The sequence below is a fragment of the Salvelinus fontinalis genome, chromosome 11, assembly GCF_029448725.1.
Source record: "Salvelinus fontinalis isolate EN_2023a chromosome 11, ASM2944872v1, whole genome shotgun sequence".
Taxonomy (NCBI): Eukaryota; Metazoa; Chordata; class Actinopteri; order Salmoniformes; family Salmonidae; genus Salvelinus; species Salvelinus fontinalis.
This window is the reverse complement of record NC_074675.1, coordinates 857983-882382: the sequence shown is the minus strand read 5'-3', so window position 1 is coordinate 882382 and position 24400 is coordinate 857983. Positions and strand designations below refer to the sequence as shown.

General features: G+C 44.6%; 1 protein-coding gene across 7 annotated transcripts in view; it reads left to right on the top strand.

Moving 5' to 3' along the window:
- Positions 1 to 24072, top strand: part of lmo3 (LIM domain only 3) — a 140278-nt gene extending 116206 nt beyond the window's left edge. For 6 of the 7 annotated variants that reach the window (XM_055937152.1, XM_055937151.1, XM_055937150.1 and 3 more), the window contains exon 4: positions 23244 to 24072. In XM_055937152.1, the coding sequence (XP_055793127.1) occupies positions 23244 to 23349 (106 nt within the window). In that variant the 3' untranslated portion in view covers positions 23350 to 24072. The remainder of the gene's footprint in view (positions 1 to 23243) is intronic. The other variant, XM_055937149.1, reaches the window with a different exon arrangement.
- Positions 24073 to 24400: the final 328 nt, after the last annotated feature.

Here is a 24400-nt window from a genome sequence, read left to right as displayed (position 1 = left end):
TCACTACTGTAATGGTCCAGGTTACAAGTGACTCACTACTGTAATGGTCCAGGTTACAAAGTGACTCACTACTGTAATGGTCCAGGTTACAAAGTGACTCAGTGACTCACTACTGTAATGGTCCAGGTTACAAGTGACTCACTACTGTAATGGTCCAGGTTACAAAGTGACTCAGTGACTCACTACTGTAATGGTCCAGGTTACAAAGTGGCTCACTACTGTAATGGTCCAGGTTACAAAGTGACTCACTACTGTAATGGTCCAGGTTACAAAGTGACTCAGTGACTCACTACTGTAATGGTCCAGGTTACAAAGTGGCTCAGTGACTCACTACTGTAATGGTCCAGGTTACAAAGTGGCTCAGTGACTCACTACTGTAATGGTCCAGGTTACAAAGTTGCTCAGTGACTCACTACTGTAATGGTCCAGGTTACAAAGTGACTCACTACTGTAATGGTCCAGGTTACAAAGTGGCTCAGTGACTCACTACTGTAATGGTCCAGGTTACAAAGTTGCTCAGTGACTCACTACTGTAATGGTCCAGGTTACAAAGTGGCTCAGTAACTCACTACTGTAATGGTCCTTGTTACAAAGTTGCTCAGTGACTCACTACTGTAATGGTCCAGGTTACAAAGTGGCTCAGTGACTCACTACTGTAATGGTCCAGGTTACAAAGTGGCTCAGTGACTCACTACTGTAATGGTCCAGGTTACAAAGTGGCTCAGTGACTCACTACTGTAATGGTCCAGGTTACAAAGCGGCTCATTGACTCACTACTGTATTGGTCCATGTTACAAAGTGACTCACTACTGTAATGGTTCAGGTTACAAAGTGACTCACTACTGTAATGGTCCAGGTTACAAAGTGGCTCACTACTGTAATGGTCCAGGTTACAAAGTGACTCACTACTGTAATGGTGTAGGTTACAAAGTGGCTCACTACTGTAATGGTCCAGGTTACAAAGTTGCTCAGTGACTCACTACTGTAATGGTCCAGGTTACAAAGTGACTCACTACTGTAATGGTCCAGGTTACAAAGCGGCTCAGTGACTCACTACTGTAATGGTCCAGGTTACAAAGTGGCTTAGTGACTCACTACTGTAATGGACCAGGTTACAAAGTGGATCAGTGACTCACTACTGTAATGGTCCAGGTTACAAAGTGACTCAGTGACTCACTACTGTAATGGTCCAGGTTACAAAGTGGCTCACTACTGTAATGGTCCAGGTTACAAAGTGACTCACTACTGTAATGGTCCAGGTTACAAAGTGACTCAGTGACTCACTACTGTAATGGTCCAGGTTACAAAGTGGCTCAGTGACTCACTACTGTAATGGTCCAGGTTACAAAGTGGCTCAGTGACTCACTACTGTAATGGTCCAGGTTACAAAGTTGCTCAGTGACTCACTACTGTAATGGTCCAGGTTACAAAGTGACTCACTACTGTAATGGTCCAGGTTACAAAGTGGCTCAGTGACTCACTACTGTAATGGTCCAGGTTACAAAGTTGCTCAGTGACTCACTACTGTAATGGTCCAGGTTACAAAGTGGCTCAGTAACTCACTACTGTAATGGTCCTTGTTACAAAGTTGCTCAGTGACTCACTACTGTAATGGTCCAGGTTACAAAGTGGCTCAGTGACTCACTACTGTAATGGTCCAGGTTACAAAGTGGCTCAGTGACTCACTACTGTAATGGTCCAGGTTACAAAGTGGCTCAGTGACTCACTACTGTAATGGTCCAGGTTACAAAGCGGCTCATTGACTCACTACTGTATTGGTCCATGTTACAAAGTGACTCACTACTGTAATGGTTCAGGTTACAAAGTGACTCACTACTGTAATGGTCCAGGTTACAAAGTGGCTCACTACTGTAATGGTCCAGGTTACAAAGTGACTCACTACTGTAATGGTGTAGGTTACAAAGTGGCTCACTACTGTAATGGTCCAGGTTACAAAGTTGCTCAGTGACTCACTACTGTAATGGTCCAGGTTACAAAGTGACTCACTACTGTAATGGTCCAGGTTACAAAGCGGCTCAGTGACTCACTACTGTAATGGTCCAGGTTACAAAGTGGCTTAGTGACTCACTACTGTAATGGACCAGGTTACAAAGTGGATCAGTGACTCACTACTGTAATGGTCCAGGTTACAAAGTGGCTCAGTGACTCACTACTGTAATGGACCAGGTTACAAAGTGGCTCAGTGACTCACTACTGTAATGGTCCAGGTTACAAAGTGGCTCAGTGACTCACTACTGTAATGGTCCAGGTTACAAAGTGGCTCAGTGACTCACTACTGTAATCGTCCAGGTTACAAAGTGGCTCAGTGACTCACTACTGTAATGGTCCAGGTTACAAAGTGACTCACTACTGTAATGGTCCAGGTTACAAAGTGGCTCAGTGACTCACTACTGTAATGGTCCAGGTTACAAAGTGGCTCTGTGACTCACTACTGTAATGGTCCAGGTTACAAAGTTGCTCAGTGACTCACTACTGTAATGGTCCAGGTTACAAAGTGGCTCAGTGACTCACTACTGTAATGGTCCAGGTTACAAAGTGGCTCAGTGACTCACTACTGTAATGGTCCAGGTTACAAAGTGGCTCAGTGACTCACTACTGTAATGGTCCAGGTTACAAAGCGGCTCAGTGACTCACTACTGTATTGGTCCATGTTACAAAGTGACTCACTACTGTAATGGTTCAGGTTACAAAGTGACTCACTACTGTAATGGTCCAGGTTACAAAGTGGCTCACTACTGTAATGGTCCAGGTTACAAAGTGACTCACTACTGTAATGGTCCAGGTTACAAAGTGGCTCACTACTGTAATGGTCCAGGTTACAAAGTTGCTCAGTGACTCACTACTGTAATGGTCCAGGTTACAAAGCGGCTCAGTGACTCACTACTGTAATGGTCCAGGTTACAAAGTGGCTCAGTGACTCACTACTGTAATGGACCAGGTTACAAAGTGGCTCAGTGACTCACTACTGTAATGGTCCAGGTTACAAAGTGGCTCAGTGACTCACTACTGTAATGGTCCAGGTTACAAAGTGGCTCAGTGACTCACTACTGTAATGGTCCAGGTTACAAAGTGACTCACTACTGTAATGGTCCAGGTTACAAAGTGGCTCAGTGACTCACTACTGTAATGGTCCAGGTTACAAAGTGGCTCAGTGACTCACTACTGTAATGGTCCAGGTTACAAAGCGGCTCAGTGACTCACTACTGTAATGATCCAGGTTACAAAGTGACTCACTACTGTAATGGTCCAGGTTACAAAGCTGCTCAGTGACTCACTACTGTAATGATCCAGATAACAAAGTGACTCACTACTGTAATGGTCCAGGTTACAAAGTGACTCACTACTGTAATGGTCCAGGTTACAAAGTGGCTCAGTGACTCACTACTGTAATGGTCCAGGTTACAAAGTGGCTCAGTGACTCACTACTGTAATGGTCCAGGTTACAAAGTGGCTCAGTGACTCACTACTGTAATGGTCCAGGTTACAAAGTGGCTCAGTGACTCACTACTGTAATGGTCCAGGTTACAAAGTGGCTCAGTGACTCACTACTGTAATGGTCCAGGTTACAAAGTGTCTCACTACTGTAATGGTCCAGGTTACAAAGTGGCTCAGTGACTCACTACTGTAATGGTCCAGGTTACAAAGCGGCTCAGTGACTCACTACTGTAATGGTCCAGGTTACAAAGTGGCTCAGTGACTCACTACTGTAATGGTCCAGGTTACAAAGCGGCTCAGTGACTCACTACTGTAATGGTCCAGGTTACAAAGTGGCTCAGTGACTCACTACTGTAATGGTCCAGGTTACAAAGTGACTCACTACTGTAATGGTCCAGGTTACAAAGTGACTCACTACTGTAATGGTCCAGGTTACAAAGTGGCTCACTACTGTAATGGTCCAGGTTACAAAGTGGCTCAGTGACTCACTACTGTAATTGTCCAGGTTACAAAGTGGCTCAGTGACTCACTACTGTAATGGTCCAGGTTACAAAGTGACTCACTACTGTAATGGTCCAGGTTACAAAGTGGCTCAGTGACTCACTACTGTAGTGGTCCAGGTTACAAAGTGGCTCAGTGACTCACTACTGTAATGGTCCAGGTTACAAAGTGACTCACTACTGTAATGGTCCAGGTTACAAAGTGACTCAGTGACTCACTACTGTAATGGTCCAGGTTACAAAGTGGCTCAGTGACTCACTACTGTAATGGTCCAGGTTACATAGTGACTCACTACTGTAATGGTCCAGGTTACAAAGTGACTCACTACTGTAATGGTCCAGGTTACAAAGTGACTCACTACTGTAATGGTCCAGGTTACAAAGTGACTCAGTGACTCACTACTGTAATGGTCCAGGATACAAAGTGGCTCAGTGACTCACTACTGTAATGGTCCAGGTTACATAGTGACTCACTACTGTAATGGTCCAGGTTACAAAGTGACTCACTACTGTAATGGTCCAGGTTACAAAGTGCCTCACTACTGTAATGGTCCAGGTTACAAAGTGGCTCACTACTGTAATGGTCCAGGTTACAAAGTGGCTCACTACTGTAATGGTCCAGGTTACAAAGTGGCTCAGTGACTCACTACTGTAATGGTCCAGGTTACAAAGTGGCTCAGTGACTCACTACTGTAATGGTCCAGGTTACATAGTGACTCACTACTGTAATGGTCCAGGTTACAAAGTGACTCACTACTGTAATGGTCCAGGTTACAAAGTGACTCACTACTGTAATGGTCCAGGTTACAAAGTGACTCACTACTGTAATGGTCCAGGTTACAAAGTGGCTCACTACTGTAATGGTCCAGGTTACAAAGTGGCTCAGTGACTCACTACTGTAATTGTCCAGGTTACAAAGTGGCTCAGTGACTCACTACTGTAATGGTCCAGGTTACAAAGTGACTCACTACTGTAATGGTCCAGGTTACAAAGTGGCTCAGTGACTCACTACTGTAGTGGTCCAGGTTACAAAGTGGCTCAGTGACTCACTACTGTAATGGTCCAGGTTACAAAGTGACTCACTACTGTAATGGTCCAGGTTACAAAGTGACTCAGTGACTCACTACTGTAATGGTCCAGGTTACAAAGTGGCTCAGTGACTCACTACTGTAATGGTCCAGGTTACATAGTGACTCACTACTGTAATGGTCCAGGTTACAAAGTGACTCACTACTGTAATGGTCCAGGTTACAAAGTGACTCACTACTGTAATGGTCCAGGTTACAAAGTGACTCAGTGACTCACTACTGTAATGGTCCAGGATACAAAGTGGCTCAGTGACTCACTACTGTAATGGTCCAGGTTACATAGTGACTCACTACTGTAATGGTCCAGGTTACAAAGTGACTCACTACTGTAATGGTCCAGGTTACAAAGTGCCTCACTACTGTAATGGTCCAGGTTACAAAGTGGCTCACTACTGTAATGGTCCAGGTTACAAAGTGGCTCACTACTGTAATGGTCCAGGTTACAAAGTGGCTCAGTGACTCACTACTGTAATGGTCCAGGTTACAAAGTGGCTCAGTGACTCACTACTGTAATGGTCCAGGTTACATAGTGACTCACTACTGTAATGGTCCAGGTTACAAAGTGACTCACTACTGTAATGGTCCAGGTTACAAAGTGACTCACTACTGTAATGGTCCAGGTTACAAAGTGACTCTATACTGTTATGGTCCAGGTTACAAAGTGGCTCACTACTGTAATGGTCCAGGTTACAAAGTGACTCAATACTGTAATGGTCCAGGTTACAAAGTGACTCAGTGACTCACTACTGTAATGGTCCAGGTTACAAAGTTGCTCAGTGACTCACTACTGTAATGGTCCAGGTTACAAGTGACTCACTACTGTAATGGTCCAGGTTACAAAGTGACTCACTACTGTAATGGTCCAGGTTACAAAGTGACTCAGTGACTCACTACTGTAATGGTCCAGGTTACAAGTGACTCACTACTGTAATGGTCCAGGTTACAAAGTGACTCAGTGACTCACTACTGTAATGGTCCAGGTTACAAAGTGACTCACTACTGTAATGGTCCAGGTTACAAAGTGACTCACTACTGTAATGGTCCAGGTTACAAAGTGACTCAGTGACTCACTACTGTAATGGTCCAGGTTACAAAGTTGCTCAGTGACTCACTACTGTAATGGTCCAGGTTACAAGTGACTCACTACTGTAATGGTCCAGGTTACAAAGTGACTCACTACTGTAATGGTCCAGGTTACAAAGTGACTCAGTGACTCACTACTGTAATGGTCCAGGTTACAAGTGACTCACTACTGTAATGGTCCAGGTTACAAAGTGACTCAGTGACTCACTACTGTAATGGTCCAGGTTACAAAGTGGCTCACTACTGTAATGGTCCAGGTTACAAAGTGACTCACTACTGTAATGGTCCAGGTTACAAAGTGACTCAGTGACTCACTACTGTAATGGTCCAGGTTACAAAGTGGCTCAGTGACTCACTACTGTAATGGTCCAGGTTACAAAGTGGCTCAGTGACTCACTACTGTAATGGTCCAGGTTACAAAGTTGCTCAGTGACTCACTACTGTAATGGTCCAGGTTACAAAGTGACTCACTACTGTAATGGTCCAGGTTACAAAGTGGCTCAGTGACTCACTACTGTAATGGTCCAGGTTACAAAGTTGCTCAGTGACTCACTACTGTAATGGTCCAGGTTACAAAGTGGCTCAGTGACTCACTACTGTAATGGTCCAGGTTACAAAGTTGCTCAGTGACTCACTACTGTAATGGTCCAGGTTACAAAGTGGCTCAGTGACTCACTACTGTAATGGTCCAGGTTACAAAGTGGCTCAGTGACTCACTACTGTAATGGTCCAGGTTACAAAGTGGCTCAGTGACTCACTACTGTAATGGTCCAGGTTACAAAGCGGCTCATTGACTCACTACTGTATTGGTCCATGTTACAAAGTGACTCACTACTGTAATGGTTCAGGTTACAAAGTGACTCACTACTGTAATGGTCCAGGTTACAAAGTGGCTCACTACTGTAATGGTCCAGGTTACAAAGTTGCTCAGTGACTCACTACTGTAATGGTCCAGGTTACAAAGTGACTCACTACTGTAATGGTCCAGGTTACAAAGCGGCTCAGTGACTCACTACTGTAATGGTCCAGGTTACAAAGTGGCTTAGTGACTCACTACTGTAATGGACCAGGTTACAAAGTGGATCAGTGACTCACTACTGTAATGGTCCAGGTTACAAAGTGGCTCAGTGACTCACTACTGTAATGGTCCAGGTTACAAAGTGGCTCAGTGACTCACTACTGTAATGGTCCAGGTTACAAAGTGGCTCAGTGACTCACTACTGTAATGGTCCAGGTTACAAAGTGGCTCAGTGACTCACTACTGTAATCGTCCAGGTTACAAAGTGGCTCAGTGACTCACTACTGTAATGGTCCAGGTTACAAAGTGACTCACTACTGTAATGGTCCAGGTTACAAAGTGGCTCAGTGACTCACTACTGTAATGGTCCAGGTTACAAAGTGGCTCAGTGACTCACTACTGTAATGGTCCAGGTTACAAAGTTGCTCAGTGACTCACTACTGTAATGGTCCAGGTTACAAAGTGGCTCAGTGACTCACTACTGTAATGGTCCAGGTTACAAAGTGGCTCAGTGACTCACTACTGTAATGGTCCAGGTTACAAAGTGGCTCAGTGACTCACTACTGTAATGGTCCAGGTTACAAAGTGGCTCAGTGACTCACTACTGTAATGGTCCAGGTTACAAAGTGACTCACTACTGTAATGGTCCAGGTTACAAAGTGGCACAGTGACTCACTACTGTAATGGTCCAGGTTACAAAGTGGCTCAGTGACTCACTACTGTAATGGTCCAGGTTACAAAGCGGCTCAGTGACTCACTACTGTAATGATCCAGGTTACAAAGTGACTCACTACTGTAATGGTCCAGGTTACAAAGCTGCTCAGTGACTCACTACTGTAATGATCCAGATAACAAAGTGACTCACTACTGTAATGGTCCAGGTTACAAAGTGACTCACTACTGTAATGGTCCAGGTTACAAAGTGGCTCAGTGACTCACTACTGTAATGGTCCAGGTTACAAAGTGGCTCAGTGACTCACTACTGTAATGGTCCAGGTTACAAAGTGGCTCAGTGACTCACTACTGTAATGGTCCAGGTTACAAAGTGGCTCAGTGACTCACTACTGTAATGGTCCAGGTTACAAAGTGGCTCAGTGACTCACTACTGTAATGGTCCAGGTTACAAAGTGTCTCACTACTGTAATGGTCCAGGTTACAAAGTGGCTCAGTGACTCACTACTGTAATGGTCCAGGTTACAAAGCGGCTCAGTGACTCACTACTGTAATGGTCCAGGTTACAAAGTGGCTCAGTGACTCACTACTGTAATGGTCCAGGTTACAAAGCGGCTCAGTGACTCACTACTGTAATGGTCCAGGTTACAAAGTAGCTCAGTGACTCACTACTGTAATGGTCCAGGTTACAAAGTGACTCACTACTGTAATGGTCCAGGTTACAAAGTGGCTCAGTGACTCACTACTGTAATGGTCCAGGTTACAAAGTGGCTCAGTGACTCACTACTGTAATGGTCCAGGTTACAAAGCGGCTCAGTGACTCACTACTGTAATGATCCAGGTTACAAAGTGACTCACTACTGTAATGGTCCAGGTTACAAAGCTGCTCAGTGACTCACTACTGTAATGATCCAGATAACAAAGTGACTCACTACTGTAATGGTCCAGGTTACAAAGTGACTCACTACTGTAATGGTCCAGGTTACAAAGTGGCTCAGTGACTCACTACTGTAATGGTCCAGGTTACAAAGTGACTCAGTGACTCACTACTGTAATGGTCCAGGTTACAAAGTGGCTCACTACTGTAATGGTCCAGGTTACAAAGTGACTCACTACTGTAATGGTCCAGGTTACAAAGTGACTCAGTGACTCACTACTGTAATGGTCCAGGTTACAAAGTGGCTCAGTGACTCACTACTGTAATGGTCCAGGTTACAAAGTGGCTCAGTGACTCACTACTGTAATGGTCCAGGTTACAAAGTTGCTCAGTGACTCACTACTGTAATGGTCCAGGTTACAAAGTGACTCACTACTGTAATGGTCCAGGTTACAAAGTGGCTCAGTGACTCACTACTGTAATGGTCCAGGTTACAAAGTTGCTCAGTGACTCACTACTGTAATGGTCCAGGTTACAAAGTGGCTCAGTAACTCACTACTGTAATGGTCCTTGTTACAAAGTTGCTCAGTGACTCACTACTGTAATGGTCCAGGTTACAAAGTGGCTCAGTGACTCACTACTGTAATGGTCCAGGTTACAAAGTGGCTCAGTGACTCACTACTGTAATGGTCCAGGTTACAAAGTGGCTCAGTGACTCACTACTGTAATGGTCCAGGTTACAAAGCGGCTCATTGACTCACTACTGTATTGGTCCATGTTACAAAGTGACTCACTACTGTAATGGTTCAGGTTACAAAGTGACTCACTACTGTAATGGTCCAGGTTACAAAGTGGCTCACTACTGTAATGGTCCAGGTTACAAAGTGACTCACTACTGTAATGGTGTAGGTTACAAAGTGGCTCACTACTGTAATGGTCCAGGTTACAAAGTTGCTCAGTGACTCACTACTGTAATGGTCCAGGTTACAAAGTGACTCACTACTGTAATGGTCCAGGTTACAAAGCGGCTCAGTGACTCACTACTGTAATGGTCCAGGTTACAAAGTGGCTTAGTGACTCACTACTGTAATGGACCAGGTTACAAAGTGGATCAGTGACTCACTACTGTAATGGTCCAGGTTACAAAGTGGCTCAGTGACTCACTACTGTAATGGACCAGGTTACAAAGTGGCTCAGTGACTCACTACTGTAATGGTCCAGGTTACAAAGTGGCTCAGTGACTCACTACTGTAATGGTCCAGGTTACAAAGTGGCTCAGTGACTCACTACTGTAATCGTCCAGGTTACAAAGTGGCTCAGTGACTCACTACTGTAATGGTCCAGGTTACAAAGTGACTCACTACTGTAATGGTCCAGGTTACAAAGTGGCTCAGTGACTCACTACTGTAATGGTCCAGGTTACAAAGTGGCTCTGTGACTCACTACTGTAATGGTCCAGGTTACAAAGTTGCTCAGTGACTCACTACTGTAATGGTCCAGGTTACAAAGTGGCTCAGTGACTCACTACTGTAATGGTCCAGGTTACAAAGTGGCTCAGTGACTCACTACTGTAATGGTCCAGGTTACAAAGTGGCTCAGTGACTCACTACTGTAATGGTCCAGGTTACAAAGCGGCTCAGTGACTCACTACTGTATTGGTCCATGTTACAAAGTGACTCACTACTGTAATGGTTCAGGTTACAAAGTGACTCACTACTGTAATGGTCCAGGTTACAAAGTGGCTCACTACTGTAATGGTCCAGGTTACAAAGTGACTCACTACTGTAATGGTCCAGGTTACAAAGTGGCTCACTACTGTAATGGTCCAGGTTACAAAGTTGCTCAGTGACTCACTACTGTAATGGTCCAGGTTACAAAGCGGCTCAGTGACTCACTACTGTAATGGTCCAGGTTACAAAGTGGCTCAGTGACTCACTACTGTAATGGACCAGGTTACAAAGTGGCTCAGTGACTCACTACTGTAATGGTCCAGGTTACAAAGTGGCTCAGTGACTCACTACTGTAATGGTCCAGGTTACAAAGTGGCTCAGTGACTCACTACTGTAATGGTCCAGGTTACAAAGTGACTCACTACTGTAATGGTCCAGGTTACAAAGTGGCTCAGTGACTCACTACTGTAATGGTCCAGGTTACAAAGTGGCTCAGTGACTCACTACTGTAATGGTCCAGGTTACAAAGCGGCTCAGTGACTCACTACTGTAATGATCCAGGTTACAAAGTGACTCACTACTGTAATGGTCCAGGTTACAAAGCTGCTCAGTGACTCACTACTGTAATGATCCAGATAACAAAGTGACTCACTACTGTAATGGTCCAGGTTACAAAGTGACTCACTACTGTAATGGTCCAGGTTACAAAGTGGCTCAGTGACTCACTACTGTAATGGTCCAGGTTACAAAGTGGCTCAGTGACTCACTACTGTAATGGTCCAGGTTACAAAGTGGCTCAGTGACTCACTACTGTAATGGTCCAGGTTACAAAGTGGCTCAGTGACTCACTACTGTAATGGTCCAGGTTACAAAGTGGCTCAGTGACTCACTACTGTAATGGTCCAGGTTACAAAGTGTCTCACTACTGTAATGGTCCAGGTTACAAAGTGGCTCAGTGACTCACTACTGTAATGGTCCAGGTTACAAAGCGGCTCAGTGACTCACTACTGTAATGGTCCAGGTTACAAAGTGGCTCAGTGACTCACTACTGTAATGGTCCAGGTTACAAAGCGGCTCAGTGACTCACTACTGTAATGGTCCAGGTTACAAAGTGGCTCAGTGACTCACTACTGTAATGGTCCAGGTTACAAAGTGACTCACTACTGTAATGGTCCAGGTTACAAAGTGACTCACTACTGTAATGGTCCAGGTTACAAAGTGGCTCACTACTGTAATGGTCCAGGTTACAAAGTGGCTCAGTGACTCACTACTGTAATTGTCCAGGTTACAAAGTGGCTCAGTGACTCACTACTGTAATGGTCCAGGTTACAAAGTGACTCACTACTGTAATGGTCCAGGTTACAAAGTGGCTCAGTGACTCACTACTGTAGTGGTCCAGGTTACAAAGTGGCTCAGTGACTCACTACTGTAATGGTCCAGGTTACAAAGTGACTCACTACTGTAATGGTCCAGGTTACAAAGTGACTCAGTGACTCACTACTGTAATGGTCCAGGTTACAAAGTGGCTCAGTGACTCACTACTGTAATGGTCCAGGTTACATAGTGACTCACTACTGTAATGGTCCAGGTTACAAAGTGACTCACTACTGTAATGGTCCAGGTTACAAAGTGACTCACTACTGTAATGGTCCAGGTTACAAAGTGACTCAGTGACTCACTACTGTAATGGTCCAGGATACAAAGTGGCTCAGTGACTCACTACTGTAATGGTCCAGGTTACATAGTGACTCACTACTGTAATGGTCCAGGTTACAAAGTGACTCACTACTGTAATGGTCCAGGTTACAAAGTGCCTCACTACTGTAATGGTCCAGGTTACAAAGTGGCTCACTACTGTAATGGTCCAGGTTACAAAGTGGCTCACTACTGTAATGGTCCAGGTTACAAAGTGGCTCAGTGACTCACTACTGTAATGGTCCAGGTTACAAAGTGGCTCAGTGACTCACTACTGTAATGGTCCAGGTTACATAGTGACTCACTACTGTAATGGTCCAGGTTACAAAGTGACTCACTACTGTAATGGTCCAGGTTACAAAGTGACTCACTACTGTAATGGTCCAGGTTACAAAGTGACTCACTACTGTAATGGTCCAGGTTACAAAGTGGCTCACTACTGTAATGGTCCAGGTTACAAAGTGGCTCAGTGACTCACTACTGTAATTGTCCAGGTTACAAAGTGGCTCAGTGACTCACTACTGTAATGGTCCAGGTTACAAAGTGACTCACTACTGTAATGGTCCAGGTTACAAAGTGGCTCAGTGACTCACTACTGTAGTGGTCCAGGTTACAAAGTGGCTCAGTGACTCACTACTGTAATGGTCCAGGTTACAAAGTGACTCACTACTGTAATGGTCCAGGTTACAAAGTGACTCAGTGACTCACTACTGTAATGGTCCAGGTTACAAAGTGGCTCAGTGACTCACTACTGTAATGGTCCAGGTTACATAGTGACTCACTACTGTAATGGTCCAGGTTACAAAGTGACTCACTACTGTAATGGTCCAGGTTACAAAGTGACTCACTACTGTAATGGTCCAGGTTACAAAGTGACTCAGTGACTCACTACTGTAATGGTCCAGGATACAAAGTGGCTCAGTGACTCACTACTGTAATGGTCCAGGTTACATAGTGACTCACTACTGTAATGGTCCAGGTTACAAAGTGACTCACTACTGTAATGGTCCAGGTTACAAAGTGCCTCACTACTGTAATGGTCCAGGTTACAAAGTGGCTCACTACTGTAATGGTCCAGGTTACAAAGTGGCTCACTACTGTAATGGTCCAGGTTACAAAGTGGCTCAGTGACTCACTACTGTAATGGTCCAGGTTACAAAGTGGCTCAGTGACTCACTACTGTAATGGTCCAGGTTACATAGTGACTCACTACTGTAATGGTCCAGGTTACAAAGTGACTCACTACTGTAATGGTCCAGGTTACAAAGTGACTCACTACTGTAATGGTCCAGGTTACAAAGTGACTCTATACTGTTATGGTCCAGGTTACAAAGTGGCTCACTACTGTAATGGTCCAGGTTACAAAGTGACTCAATACTGTAATGGTCCAGGTTACAAAGTGACTCAGTGACTCACTACTGTAATGGTCCAGGTTACAAAGTTGCTCAGTGACTCACTACTGTAATGGTCCAGGTTACAAGTGACTCACTACTGTAATGGTCCAGGTTACAAAGTGACTCACTACTGTAATGGTCCAGGTTACAAAGTGACTCAGTGACTCACTACTGTAATGGTCCAGGTTACAAGTGACTCACTACTGTAATGGTCCAGGTTACAAAGTGACTCAGTGACTCACTACTGTAATGGTCCAGGTTACAAAGTGACTCACTACTGTAATGGTCCAGGTTACAAAGTGACTCACTACTGTAATGGTCCAGGTTACAAAGTGACTCAGTGACTCACTACTGTAATGGTCCAGGTTACAAAGTTGCTCAGTGACTCACTACTGTAATGGTCCAGGTTACAAGTGACTCACTACTGTAATGGTCCAGGTTACAAAGTGACTCACTACTGTAATGGTCCAGGTTACAAAGTGACTCAGTGACTCACTACTGTAATGGTCCAGGTTACAAGTGACTCACTACTGTAATGGTCCAGGTTACAAAGTGACTCAGTGACTCACTACTGTAATGGTCCAGGTTACAAAGTGGCTCACTACTGTAATGGTCCAGGTTACAAAGTGACTCACTACTGTAATGGTCCAGGTTACAAAGTGACTCAGTGACTCACTACTGTAATGGTCCAGGTTACAAAGTGGCTCAGTGACTCACTACTGTAATGGTCCAGGTTACAAAGTGGCTCAGTGACTCACTACTGTAATGGTCCAGGTTACAAAGCGGCTCAGTGACTCACTACTGTAATGGTCCAGGTTACAAAGTAGCTCAGTGACTCACTACTGTAATGGTCCAGGTTACAAAGTGACTCACTACTGTAATGGTCCAGGTTACAAAGTGGCTCAGTGACTCACTACTGTAATGGTCCAGGTTACAAAGTGGCTCAGTGACTCACTACTGTAATGGTCCAGGTTACAAAGCGGCTCAGTGACTCACTACTGTAATGATCCAGGTTACAAAGTGACTCACTACTGTAATGGTCCAGGTTACAAAGCTGCTCAGTGACTCACTACTGTAATGATCCAGATAACAAAGTGACTCACTACTGTAATGGTCCAGGTTACAAAGTGACTCACTACTGTAATGGTCCAGGTTACAAAGTTGCTCAGTGACTCACTACTGTAATGGTCCAGGTTACAAAGTGACTCACTACTGTAATGGTCCAGGTTACAAAGTGGCTCAGTGACTCACTACTGTAATGGTCCAGGTTACAAAGTTGCTCAGTGACTCACTACTGTAATGGTCCAGGTTACAAAGTGGCTCAGTGACTCACTACTGTAATGGTCCAGGTTACAAAGTTGCTCAGTGACTCACTACTGTAATGGTCCAGGTTACAAAGTGGCTCAGTGACTCACTACTGTAATGGTCCAGGTTACAAAGTGGCTCAGTGACTCACTACTGTAATGGTCCAGGTTACAAAGTGGCTCAGTGACTCACTACTGTAATGGTCCAGGTTACAAAGCGGCTCATTGACTCACTACTGTATTGGTCCATGTTACAAAGTGACTCACTACTGTAATGGTTCAGGTTACAAAGTGACTCACTACTGTAATGGTCCAGGTTACAAAGTGGCTCACTACTGTAATGGTCCAGGTTACAAAGTTGCTCAGTGACTCACTACTGTAATGGTCCAGGTTACAAAGTGACTCACTACTGTAATGGTCCAGGTTACAAAGCGGCTCAGTGACTCACTACTGTAATGGTCCAGGTTACAAAGTGGCTTAGTGACTCACTACTGTAATGGACCAGGTTACAAAGTGGATCAGTGACTCACTACTGTAATGGTCCAGGTTACAAAGTGGCTCAGTGACTCACTACTGTAATGGTCCAGGTTACAAAGTGGCTCAGTGACTCACTACTGTAATGGTCCAGGTTACAAAGTGGCTCAGTGACTCACTACTGTAATGGTCCAGGTTACAAAGTGGCTCAGTGACTCACTACTGTAATCGTCCAGGTTACAAAGTGGCTCAGTGACTCACTACTGTAATGGTCCAGGTTACAAAGTGACTCACTACTGTAATGGTCCAGGTTACAAAGTGGCTCAGTGACTCACTACTGTAATGGTCCAGGTTACAAAGTGGCTCAGTGACTCACTACTGTAATGGTCCAGGTTACAAAGTTGCTCAGTGACTCACTACTGTAATGGTCCAGGTTACAAAGTGGCTCAGTGACTCACTACTGTAATGGTCCAGGTTACAAAGTGGCTCAGTGACTCACTACTGTAATGGTCCAGGTTACAAAGTGGCTCAGTGACTCACTACTGTAATGGTCCAGGTTACAAAGTGGCTCAGTGACTCACTACTGTAATGGTCCAGGTTACAAAGTGACTCACTACTGTAATGGTCCAGGTTACAAAGTGGCACAGTGACTCACTACTGTAATGGTCCAGGTTACAAAGTGGCTCAGTGACTCACTACTGTAATGGTCCAGGTTACAAAGCGGCTCAGTGACTCACTACTGTAATGATCCAGGTTACAAAGTGACTCACTACTGTAATGGTCCAGGTTACAAAGCTGCTCAGTGACTCACTACTGTAATGATCCAGATAACAAAGTGACTCACTACTGTAATGGTCCAGGTTACAAAGTGACTCACTACTGTAATGGTCCAGGTTACAAAGTGGCTCAGTGACTCACTACTGTAATGGTCCAGGTTACAAAGTGGCTCAGTGACTCACTACTGTAATGGTCCAGGTTACAAAGTGGCTCAGTGACTCACTACTGTAATGGTCCAGGTTACAAAGTGGCTCAGTGACTCACTACTGTAATGGTCCAGGTTACAAAGTGGCTCAGTGACTCACTACTGTAATGGTCCAGGTTACAAAGTGTCTCACTACTGTAATGGTCCAGGTTACAAAGTGGCTCAGTGACTCACTACTGTAATGGTCCAGGTTACAAAGCGGCTCAGTGACTCACTACTGTAATGGTCCAGGTTACAAAGTGGCTCAGTGACTCACTACTGTAATGGTCCAGGTTACAAAGCGGCTCAGTGACTCACTACTGTAATGGTCCAGGTTACAAAGTAGCTCAGTGACTCACTACTGTAATGGTCCAGGTTACAAAGTGACTCACTACTGTAATGGTCCAGGTTACAAAGTGGCTCAGTGACTCACTACTGTAATGGTCCAGGTTACAAAGTGGCTCAGTGACTCACTACTGTAATGGTCCAGGTTACAAAGCGGCTCAGTGACTCACTACTGTAATGATCCAGGTTACAAAGTGACTCACTACTGTAATGGTCCAGGTTACAAAGCTGCTCAGTGACTCACTACTGTAATGATCCAGATAACAAAGTGACTCACTACTGTAATGGTCCAGGTTACAAAGTGACTCACTACTGTAATGGTCCAGGTTACAAAGTGGCTCAGTGACTCACTACTGTAATGGTCCAGGTTACAAAGTGGCTCAGTGACTCACTACTGTAATGGTCCAGGTTACAAAGTGGCTCAGTGACTCACTACTGTAATGGTCCAGGTTACAAAGTGGCTCAGTGTCTCACTACTGTAATGGTCCAGGTTACAAAGTGGCTCAGTGACTCACTACTGTAATGGTCCAGGTTACAAAGTGTCTCACTACTGTAATGGTCCAGGTTACAAAGTGGCTCAGTGACTCACTACTGTAATGGTCCAGGTTACAAAGCGGCTCAGTGACTCACTACTGTAATGGTCCAGGTTACAAAGTGGCTCAGTGACTCACTACTGTAATGGTCCAGGTTACAAAGCGGCTCAGTGACTCACTACTGTAATGGTCCAGGTTACAAAGTGGCTCAGTGACTCACTACTGTAATGGTCCAGGTTACAAAGTGACTCACTACTGTAATGGTCCAGGTTACAAAGTGACTCACTACTGTAATGGTCCAGGTTACAAAGTGGCTCACTACTGTAATGGTCCAGGTTACAAAGTGGCTCAGTGACTCACTACTGTAATTGTCCAGGTTACAAAGTGGCTCAGTGACTCACTACTGTAATGGTCCAGGTTACAAAGTGACTCACTACTGTAATGGTCCAGATTACAAAGTGGCTCAGTGACTCACTACTGTAGTGGTCCAGGTTACAAAGTGGCTCAGTGACTCACTACTGTAATGGTCCAGGTTACAAAGTGACTCAGTGACTCACTACTGTAATGGTCCAGGTTACAAAGTGGCTCAGTAACTCACTACTGTAATGGTCCAGGTTACAAAGTGGCTCAGTGACTCACTACTGTAATGGTCCAGGTTACAAAGTGGCTCAGTGACTCACTACTGTAATGGTCCAGGTTACAAAGCGGCTCAGTGACTCACTACTGTAATGGTCCAGGTTACAAAGTGGCTCAATGACTCACTACTGTAATGGTCCAGGTTACAAAGTGGCTCAGTGACTCACTACTGTAATGGTCCAGGTTACAAAGTGGCTCAGTGACTCACTACTGTAATGGTCCAGGTTACAAAGTGGCTCAGTGACTCACTACTGTAATGGTCCAGGTTACAAAGCGGCTCAGTGACTCACTACTGTAATGGTCCAGGTTACAAAGTGACTCACTACTGTAATGGTCCAGGTTACAAAGCTGCTCAGTGACTCACTACTGTAATGATCCAGCTAACAAAGTGACTCACTACTGTAATGGTCCAGGTTACAAAGTGGCTCAGTGACTCACTACTGTAATGGTCCAGGTTACAAAGTGGCTCAATGACTCACTACTGTAATGGTCCAGGTTACAAAGTGGCTCAGTGACTCACTACTGTAATGGTCCAGGTTACAAAGTGGCTCAGTGACTCACTACTGTAATGGTCCAGGTTACAAAGTGGCTCAGTGACTCACTACTGTAATGGTCCAGGTTACAAAGCGGCTCAGTGACTCACTACTGTAATGGTCCAGGTTACAAAGTGACTCACTACTGTAATGGTCCAGGTTACAAAGCTGCTCAGTGACTCACTACTGTAATGATCCAGCTAACAAAGTGACTCACTACTGTAATGGTCCAGGTTACAAAGTGGCTCAGTGACTCACTACTGTAATGGTCCAGGTTACAAAGTGACTCACTACTGTAATGGTCCAGGTTACAAAGTGGCTCAGTGACTCACTACTGTAATGGTCCAGGTTACAAAGTGGCTCAGTGACTCACTACTGTAATGGTCCAGGTTACAAAGTGGCTCAGTGACTCACTACTGTAACGGTCCAGGTTACAAAGTGGCTCAGTGACTCACTACTGTAATGGTCCAGGTTACAAAGTGGCTCAGTGACTCACTACTGTAATGGTCCAGGTTACAAAGTGGCTCAGTGACTCATGTTTGCATCTCAATGTGAAAAAAACTGTTTGCATGTTATTCACAAAGAGGGCAACAGATGCTACTGAGCCAGATGTCTGTGTGTCAGCGAGAAGCTCCAGATGTCTGTGTGTCAGGGCAGAAGCTCCAGCTGGTATCTGATGCTACTGAGCCAGATGTCTGTGTGTCAGGGCAGAAGCTCCAGCTGGTATCTGATGCTTCTGAGCCAGATGTCTATGTGTCAGGGGAGAAGCTCCAGCTGGTATCTGATGCTACTGAGCCAGATGTCTGTGTGTCAGGGGAGAAGCTCCAGCTGGTATCTGATGCTATTGAGCCAGATGTCTGTGTGTCAGGGGAGAAGCTCCAGCTGGTATCTGATGCTACTGAGCCAGATGTCTATGTGTCAGGGGAGAAGCTCCAGCTGGTATCTGATGCTACTGAGCCAGATGTCTGTGTGTCAGGGGAGAAGCTCCAGCTGGTATCTGATACTACTGAGCCAGATGTCTGTGTGTCAGGGGAGAAGCTCCAGCTGGTATCTGATGCTACTGAGACAGATGTCTATGTATCAGGGGAGAAGCTCCAGCTGGTATATGATGCTACTGAGACAGATGTCTATGTATCAGGGGAGAAGCTCCAGCTGGTATATGATGCTACTGAGACAGATGTCTATGTGTCAGGGCAGAAGCTCCAGCTGGTATATGATGCTACTGAGCCAGATGTCTATGTTTCAGGGCAGAAGCTCCAGGTGGTATCTGATGCTACTGAGCCAGATGTCTGTGTGTCAGGGGAGAAGCTCCAGGTGGTATCTGATGCTACTGAGACAGATGTCTATGTGTCAGGGCAGAAGCTCCAGCTGGTATCTGATGCTACTGAGCCAGATGTCTGTGTGTCAGGGGAGAAGCTCCAGCTGGTATCTGATGCTACTGAGCCAGATGTCTGTGTGTCAGGGGAGAAGCTCCAGCTGGTATGTGATGCTACTGAGCCAGATGTCTGTGTGTCAGGGGAGAAGCTCCAGCTGGTATCTGATTTTAAGTACCTTGGCATCACACTTGATTCCAACCTCTCTTTTAAATAGCAGGTGAAAAAGGTAATTCAGATAACCAAATTCAACCTAGCTAATTTCCGATTTATACGAAATTGTTTGACTACAGAGGTAGCAAAACTGTACTTCAAATCTGTGATACTCCCCCACTTAACATACTGCTTGACTAGTTGGGCCCAAGCTTCCTGTACAACATTAAAACCTATTCAGTCTGTCTACAAACAGGCTCTCAAAGTGCTTGATAGGAAGCCCAGTAGCCATCATCACGGTTACATCCTCAGAAAGCATCAGCTTCTGAGTTGGGAAAATCTTGTGCAATACACCGACGCATGTCTTGTATTCAAGGCCACTCAGTACTTTTGTTAAACAGAAAACCCAAACTTATGGCAGCAGATCCACAAGGTCTGCCATGAGAGGTGACTGTATAGTTCCCTTAAAACCTGTTGGGGATGGGGGCGCTGTTTAGACTATTTATGCTAATGTGGCTAATTTTTTAAACGGCTTCCCACAAAATCCTTGATCGTACAATATGCATATTATTATTATTATTGGATAGAAAACAGTCTATAGTTTCTATAGGAGTTGAAATTTTGTCTCTAAGTGGAACAGAGCCCATTCTACAGCAATTTCCCTGACATGGAGTCAGATTTGAGAAACGTTGGCCACTTTTCTGAAGTCATTTAAACGGGCACTGTCGTTGCTATGACTATACGGACACTTCTTACGTCTTCCCCTGGATGCCTTTACGTGATGACGATTCCAACGGGCTCGATTGCTCGTTCACAGGCCCTACAAATGAAAAAAACCTTTAGCTAGCAAGTCTTTTCTTGCTGCGTAACGCGCGTGGAAGACACCGACCCTCTCCTGTTCCAAGCGTTAGTTTAGCCTGTTATATTTCTCCGGTCATCTTTTCACTCGTTATAGGAGTTACAAACATCACAAAGTAGTTAATTTAAAGCGTTTTATAGCAATTTATATCCGTTTAGTGCGATTTTGGGACATTTATTTTTGCAACGATGTGAAAAGTTGGGAACGCTTTTCAGTTCATCCCGAACGTAGTTGACATTTCCACATGGCAAGAGGACAGCTTTCCACCAAAAGACGATTTCTCCCAAGAAAGGATCCTTTGCCCAAGATACTGATGGAAGAACAGCTCAAGGTAGGACATTTTTATTATGATAAATCGTGTTTCTGTCGAAACATTTTAGTGGCTTAGGACGCCATGTTTTTTGACGTAGCTTCGCTTGGCGCAAACTGTATTGAAAAGTAAGGATAAATTAAAAAATGTAATAACGCAATTGTATTAAGAATTAAATTGTCTATCAATCCCTGTCCACCCTATATTTTTTAGTCACGTTTATGAGTATTTATGTATAAGAGTAGATCACTGTCTAAGTGGCGCAAGGACGTTTTCTTTACCAGCTTGTCTACATTTCACATTGTCTAACCATGATTTTGGTGGCTAAATATAAACATTTTCGATCAAACTGTATATGCATGTTGTAATGTGATGTTACAGGAGTGTCATCGGAAGAATTCTGAGAAGGTTAGTGAAAAAATTAATATCTTTTGGCGATGTTGACTTTTATCGCTCACTTTGGCTAGAATCAATGCTGGGCTGCTAATTGCTATGTGCTAAGCTAATATAACGATTTATTGTGTTTTCGCTGTAAGACACTTAGAAAATCTGAAATATTGTCTGTATTCACAGGATCTGTGTCTTTCGATTCGTGTATGCTGTGTATTTTTACGAAATGTTTGATGATTAGTAGTTAGGTAAACACGTTGCTCATTGTAATTATTCTAGTCCATTTGTGATGGTGGGTGCAATTGTAAACTATGCCATCTACCTGAAATATGCACTTTTTTCTAACAAAACCTATCCCATACCATAAATATGTTATCAGACTGTCATCTAATGAGTTTTTTTGTTGGTTAGAGGCTATAAATATCTTAGTTTAGCCGAATTGGTGATGGCTACTGGTGTTGGTGGACAAATAAAAGATGGTGGAATATGCTAATGTGTTTTTAGGTAATAGATGTACATCTTTACATATTGTGTCTTCCCTGTAAAACATTTTAAAAATCGGAAATGTTGACTGGATTCATAAGATCTGTGTCTTTCATTAGCTGTATTGGACTTTAATGTGTGAAAGTTAAATATTTTAAAAAAATATTTTTTTTGAATTTCGCGGCACTGGTTTTTCAGTGGGGGGGGGGGGGGAGTGCCGCTAGCGGCACGCTGATCCTAGACAGGTTAAGGAAAAGCACCTTTAATCAATCTGCTTTCTCTGTGAGAGCTTCCCATGTCTGGAATACACTGCCATCAGACACACATAACTGCACCACATATCACACTTTCACACAAAAACATGAAGCTCAAGGCCAGTCAGACTTGTGAACATAATCCCTAGTTGTGTATTGCCGATTTCCATGTTGTCTGAAACTTGTGAGGTGTGGAAACACTTTGTTGCTTTTATAGATTTTGTCTTGTTGCTTTTTGTTCTATGTTGCTCTGTCTGTATGCTACGTCTTGTCCTATGTTTCTCTGTCTGTATGCTACGTCTTTCTTGTCCTATGTTGCTCTGTCTGTATGCTATGTCTTGTCCTATGTTGCTCTGTCTGCATGCTACGTCTTTCTTGTCCTATGTTGCTCTGTCTGTATGCTACGTCTTGTCCTATGTTGCTCTGTCTGTATGCTACGTCTTGCTTGTCCTATGTTTGCTCTGTTTGTATGCTACGTCTTTCTTGTCCTATGTTGCTCTGTCTGTATGCTATGTCTTGTCCTATGTTGCTCTGTCTGTATGCTACGTCTTTCTTGTCCTATGTTGCTCTGTCTGTATGCTACGTCTTTCTTGTCCTATGTTGCTCTGTCTGTATGCTACGTCTTTCTTGTCCTATGTTGCTCTGTCTGTATGCTACGTCTTGTTCTATGTTGCTCTGTCTGTATGCTACGTCTTGCTTGTTCAATGTTGCTCTGTCTGTATGCTACGTCTTGCTTGTCCTATGTTGCTCTGTCTGTATGCTACGTCTTGCTTGTCCTATGTTGCTCTGTCTGTATGCTACGTCTTGCTTGTCCTATGTTGCTCTGTTTGTATGCTACGTCTTGCTTGTCCTATGTTGCTCTGTCTGTATGCTACGTCTTGCTTGTCCTATGTTGCTCTGTCTGTATGCTACGTCTTGCTTGTCCTATGTTGCTCTGTCTGTATGCTACGTCTTGCTTGTCCTTTGTTGCTCTGCGTGTGCTCACTGCTCAATGATTGTCTATATTGTAATTGTTTTTAATAACCTGTCCAGGGACTGCGGTTGAAAATTAGCCGGCTGGCTAAAACCGTCACTTTTACTGAAACGTTGATTAATGTGCTCTGTCCCTGTAAAAAAATAAAAGTAAACAACTCAAAAAATGTAACTCAATCAACTCTCTCTTTTCTCTCCCTCCCTCTCTAGGTTTTGTGTGGGAGATAAGTTCTTCCTGAAGAACAATATGATCTTGTGTCAGACGGACTACGAGGAGGGGCTGATGAAGGAGGGATACGCCCCACAGGTTCGCTGACTCCAGATGAAGAGCGGGAGAGAGAGGGAGAGGATGATGTGATGAGGAGAGAGAGAGAGGGGGGGGAGGAGGAGGAGAGACATCCAATCAGACTGAAGGAAGGAAGGAGGAGAGACATCCAATCAGACTGAAGGAAGGAGGAGAGACATCCAATCAGACTGAAGGAAGGAGGAAAGACATCCAATCAGACTGAAGGAAGGAGGAAAGACATCCAATCAGACTGAAGGAAGGAAGGAGGAGAGCCATCCAATCAGACTGAAGGAAGGAGGAAAGACATCCAATCAGACTGAAGGAAGGAGGAAAGACATCCAATCAGACTGAAGGAAGGAAGGAGGAGAGCCATCCAATCAGACTGAAGGAAGGAGGAGAGCCATCCAATCAGACTGAAGGAAGGAGGAGAGCCATCCAATCAGACACCAAAAGCACTACTACTACTACTCTCTCTCTCTCTCTCTCCAAAGTCAGATCCCTAACGTGTATATAACCAACTTCCAACCTGGAAGGGACCCTTTCTCTGCTGTACAGAATAGCCATAGAGACTAAGGGTTGTCAGAGGAGGGGAGGAGGGAGTCCCCTACAAGGTCACAATGGACTACAGTTGACTTTCTTTGTTTCCTGAAGGATGCCTCCTCTTCTTCTGAAGGATGCCTCCTCTTCCTCTGCCAACAACCAAACACTGGTTTTACAATGATACCCCAATCCACCTTCGCCCCCCCCCCCCCCCCCCCCCACACACAAATACTTACACCCCCCCTCCCCCTCCCGAATACCCGTCCCTCCCTCCTATTCCTCTCTAGGGGACCATGGGAGAACCTAAACAATCAAGATCCCAGTGTCTGAAACCCATATGACTCAGTCTCCACTAGGGCCCAAGTGACTATCTGACCCGACCCGGGAAAGGCAGGGAAGAGAGAGAGCTACGGCGATACGGCGACACGGAGATACGGAGACACGGAGATACGGCGCGTCGCCATCAGATCTCAGGTTGAATAGGTGTCTTTTTTAATCGAGCCGTAACAACTTCAATTCAACCACAATCCAACCATCATGA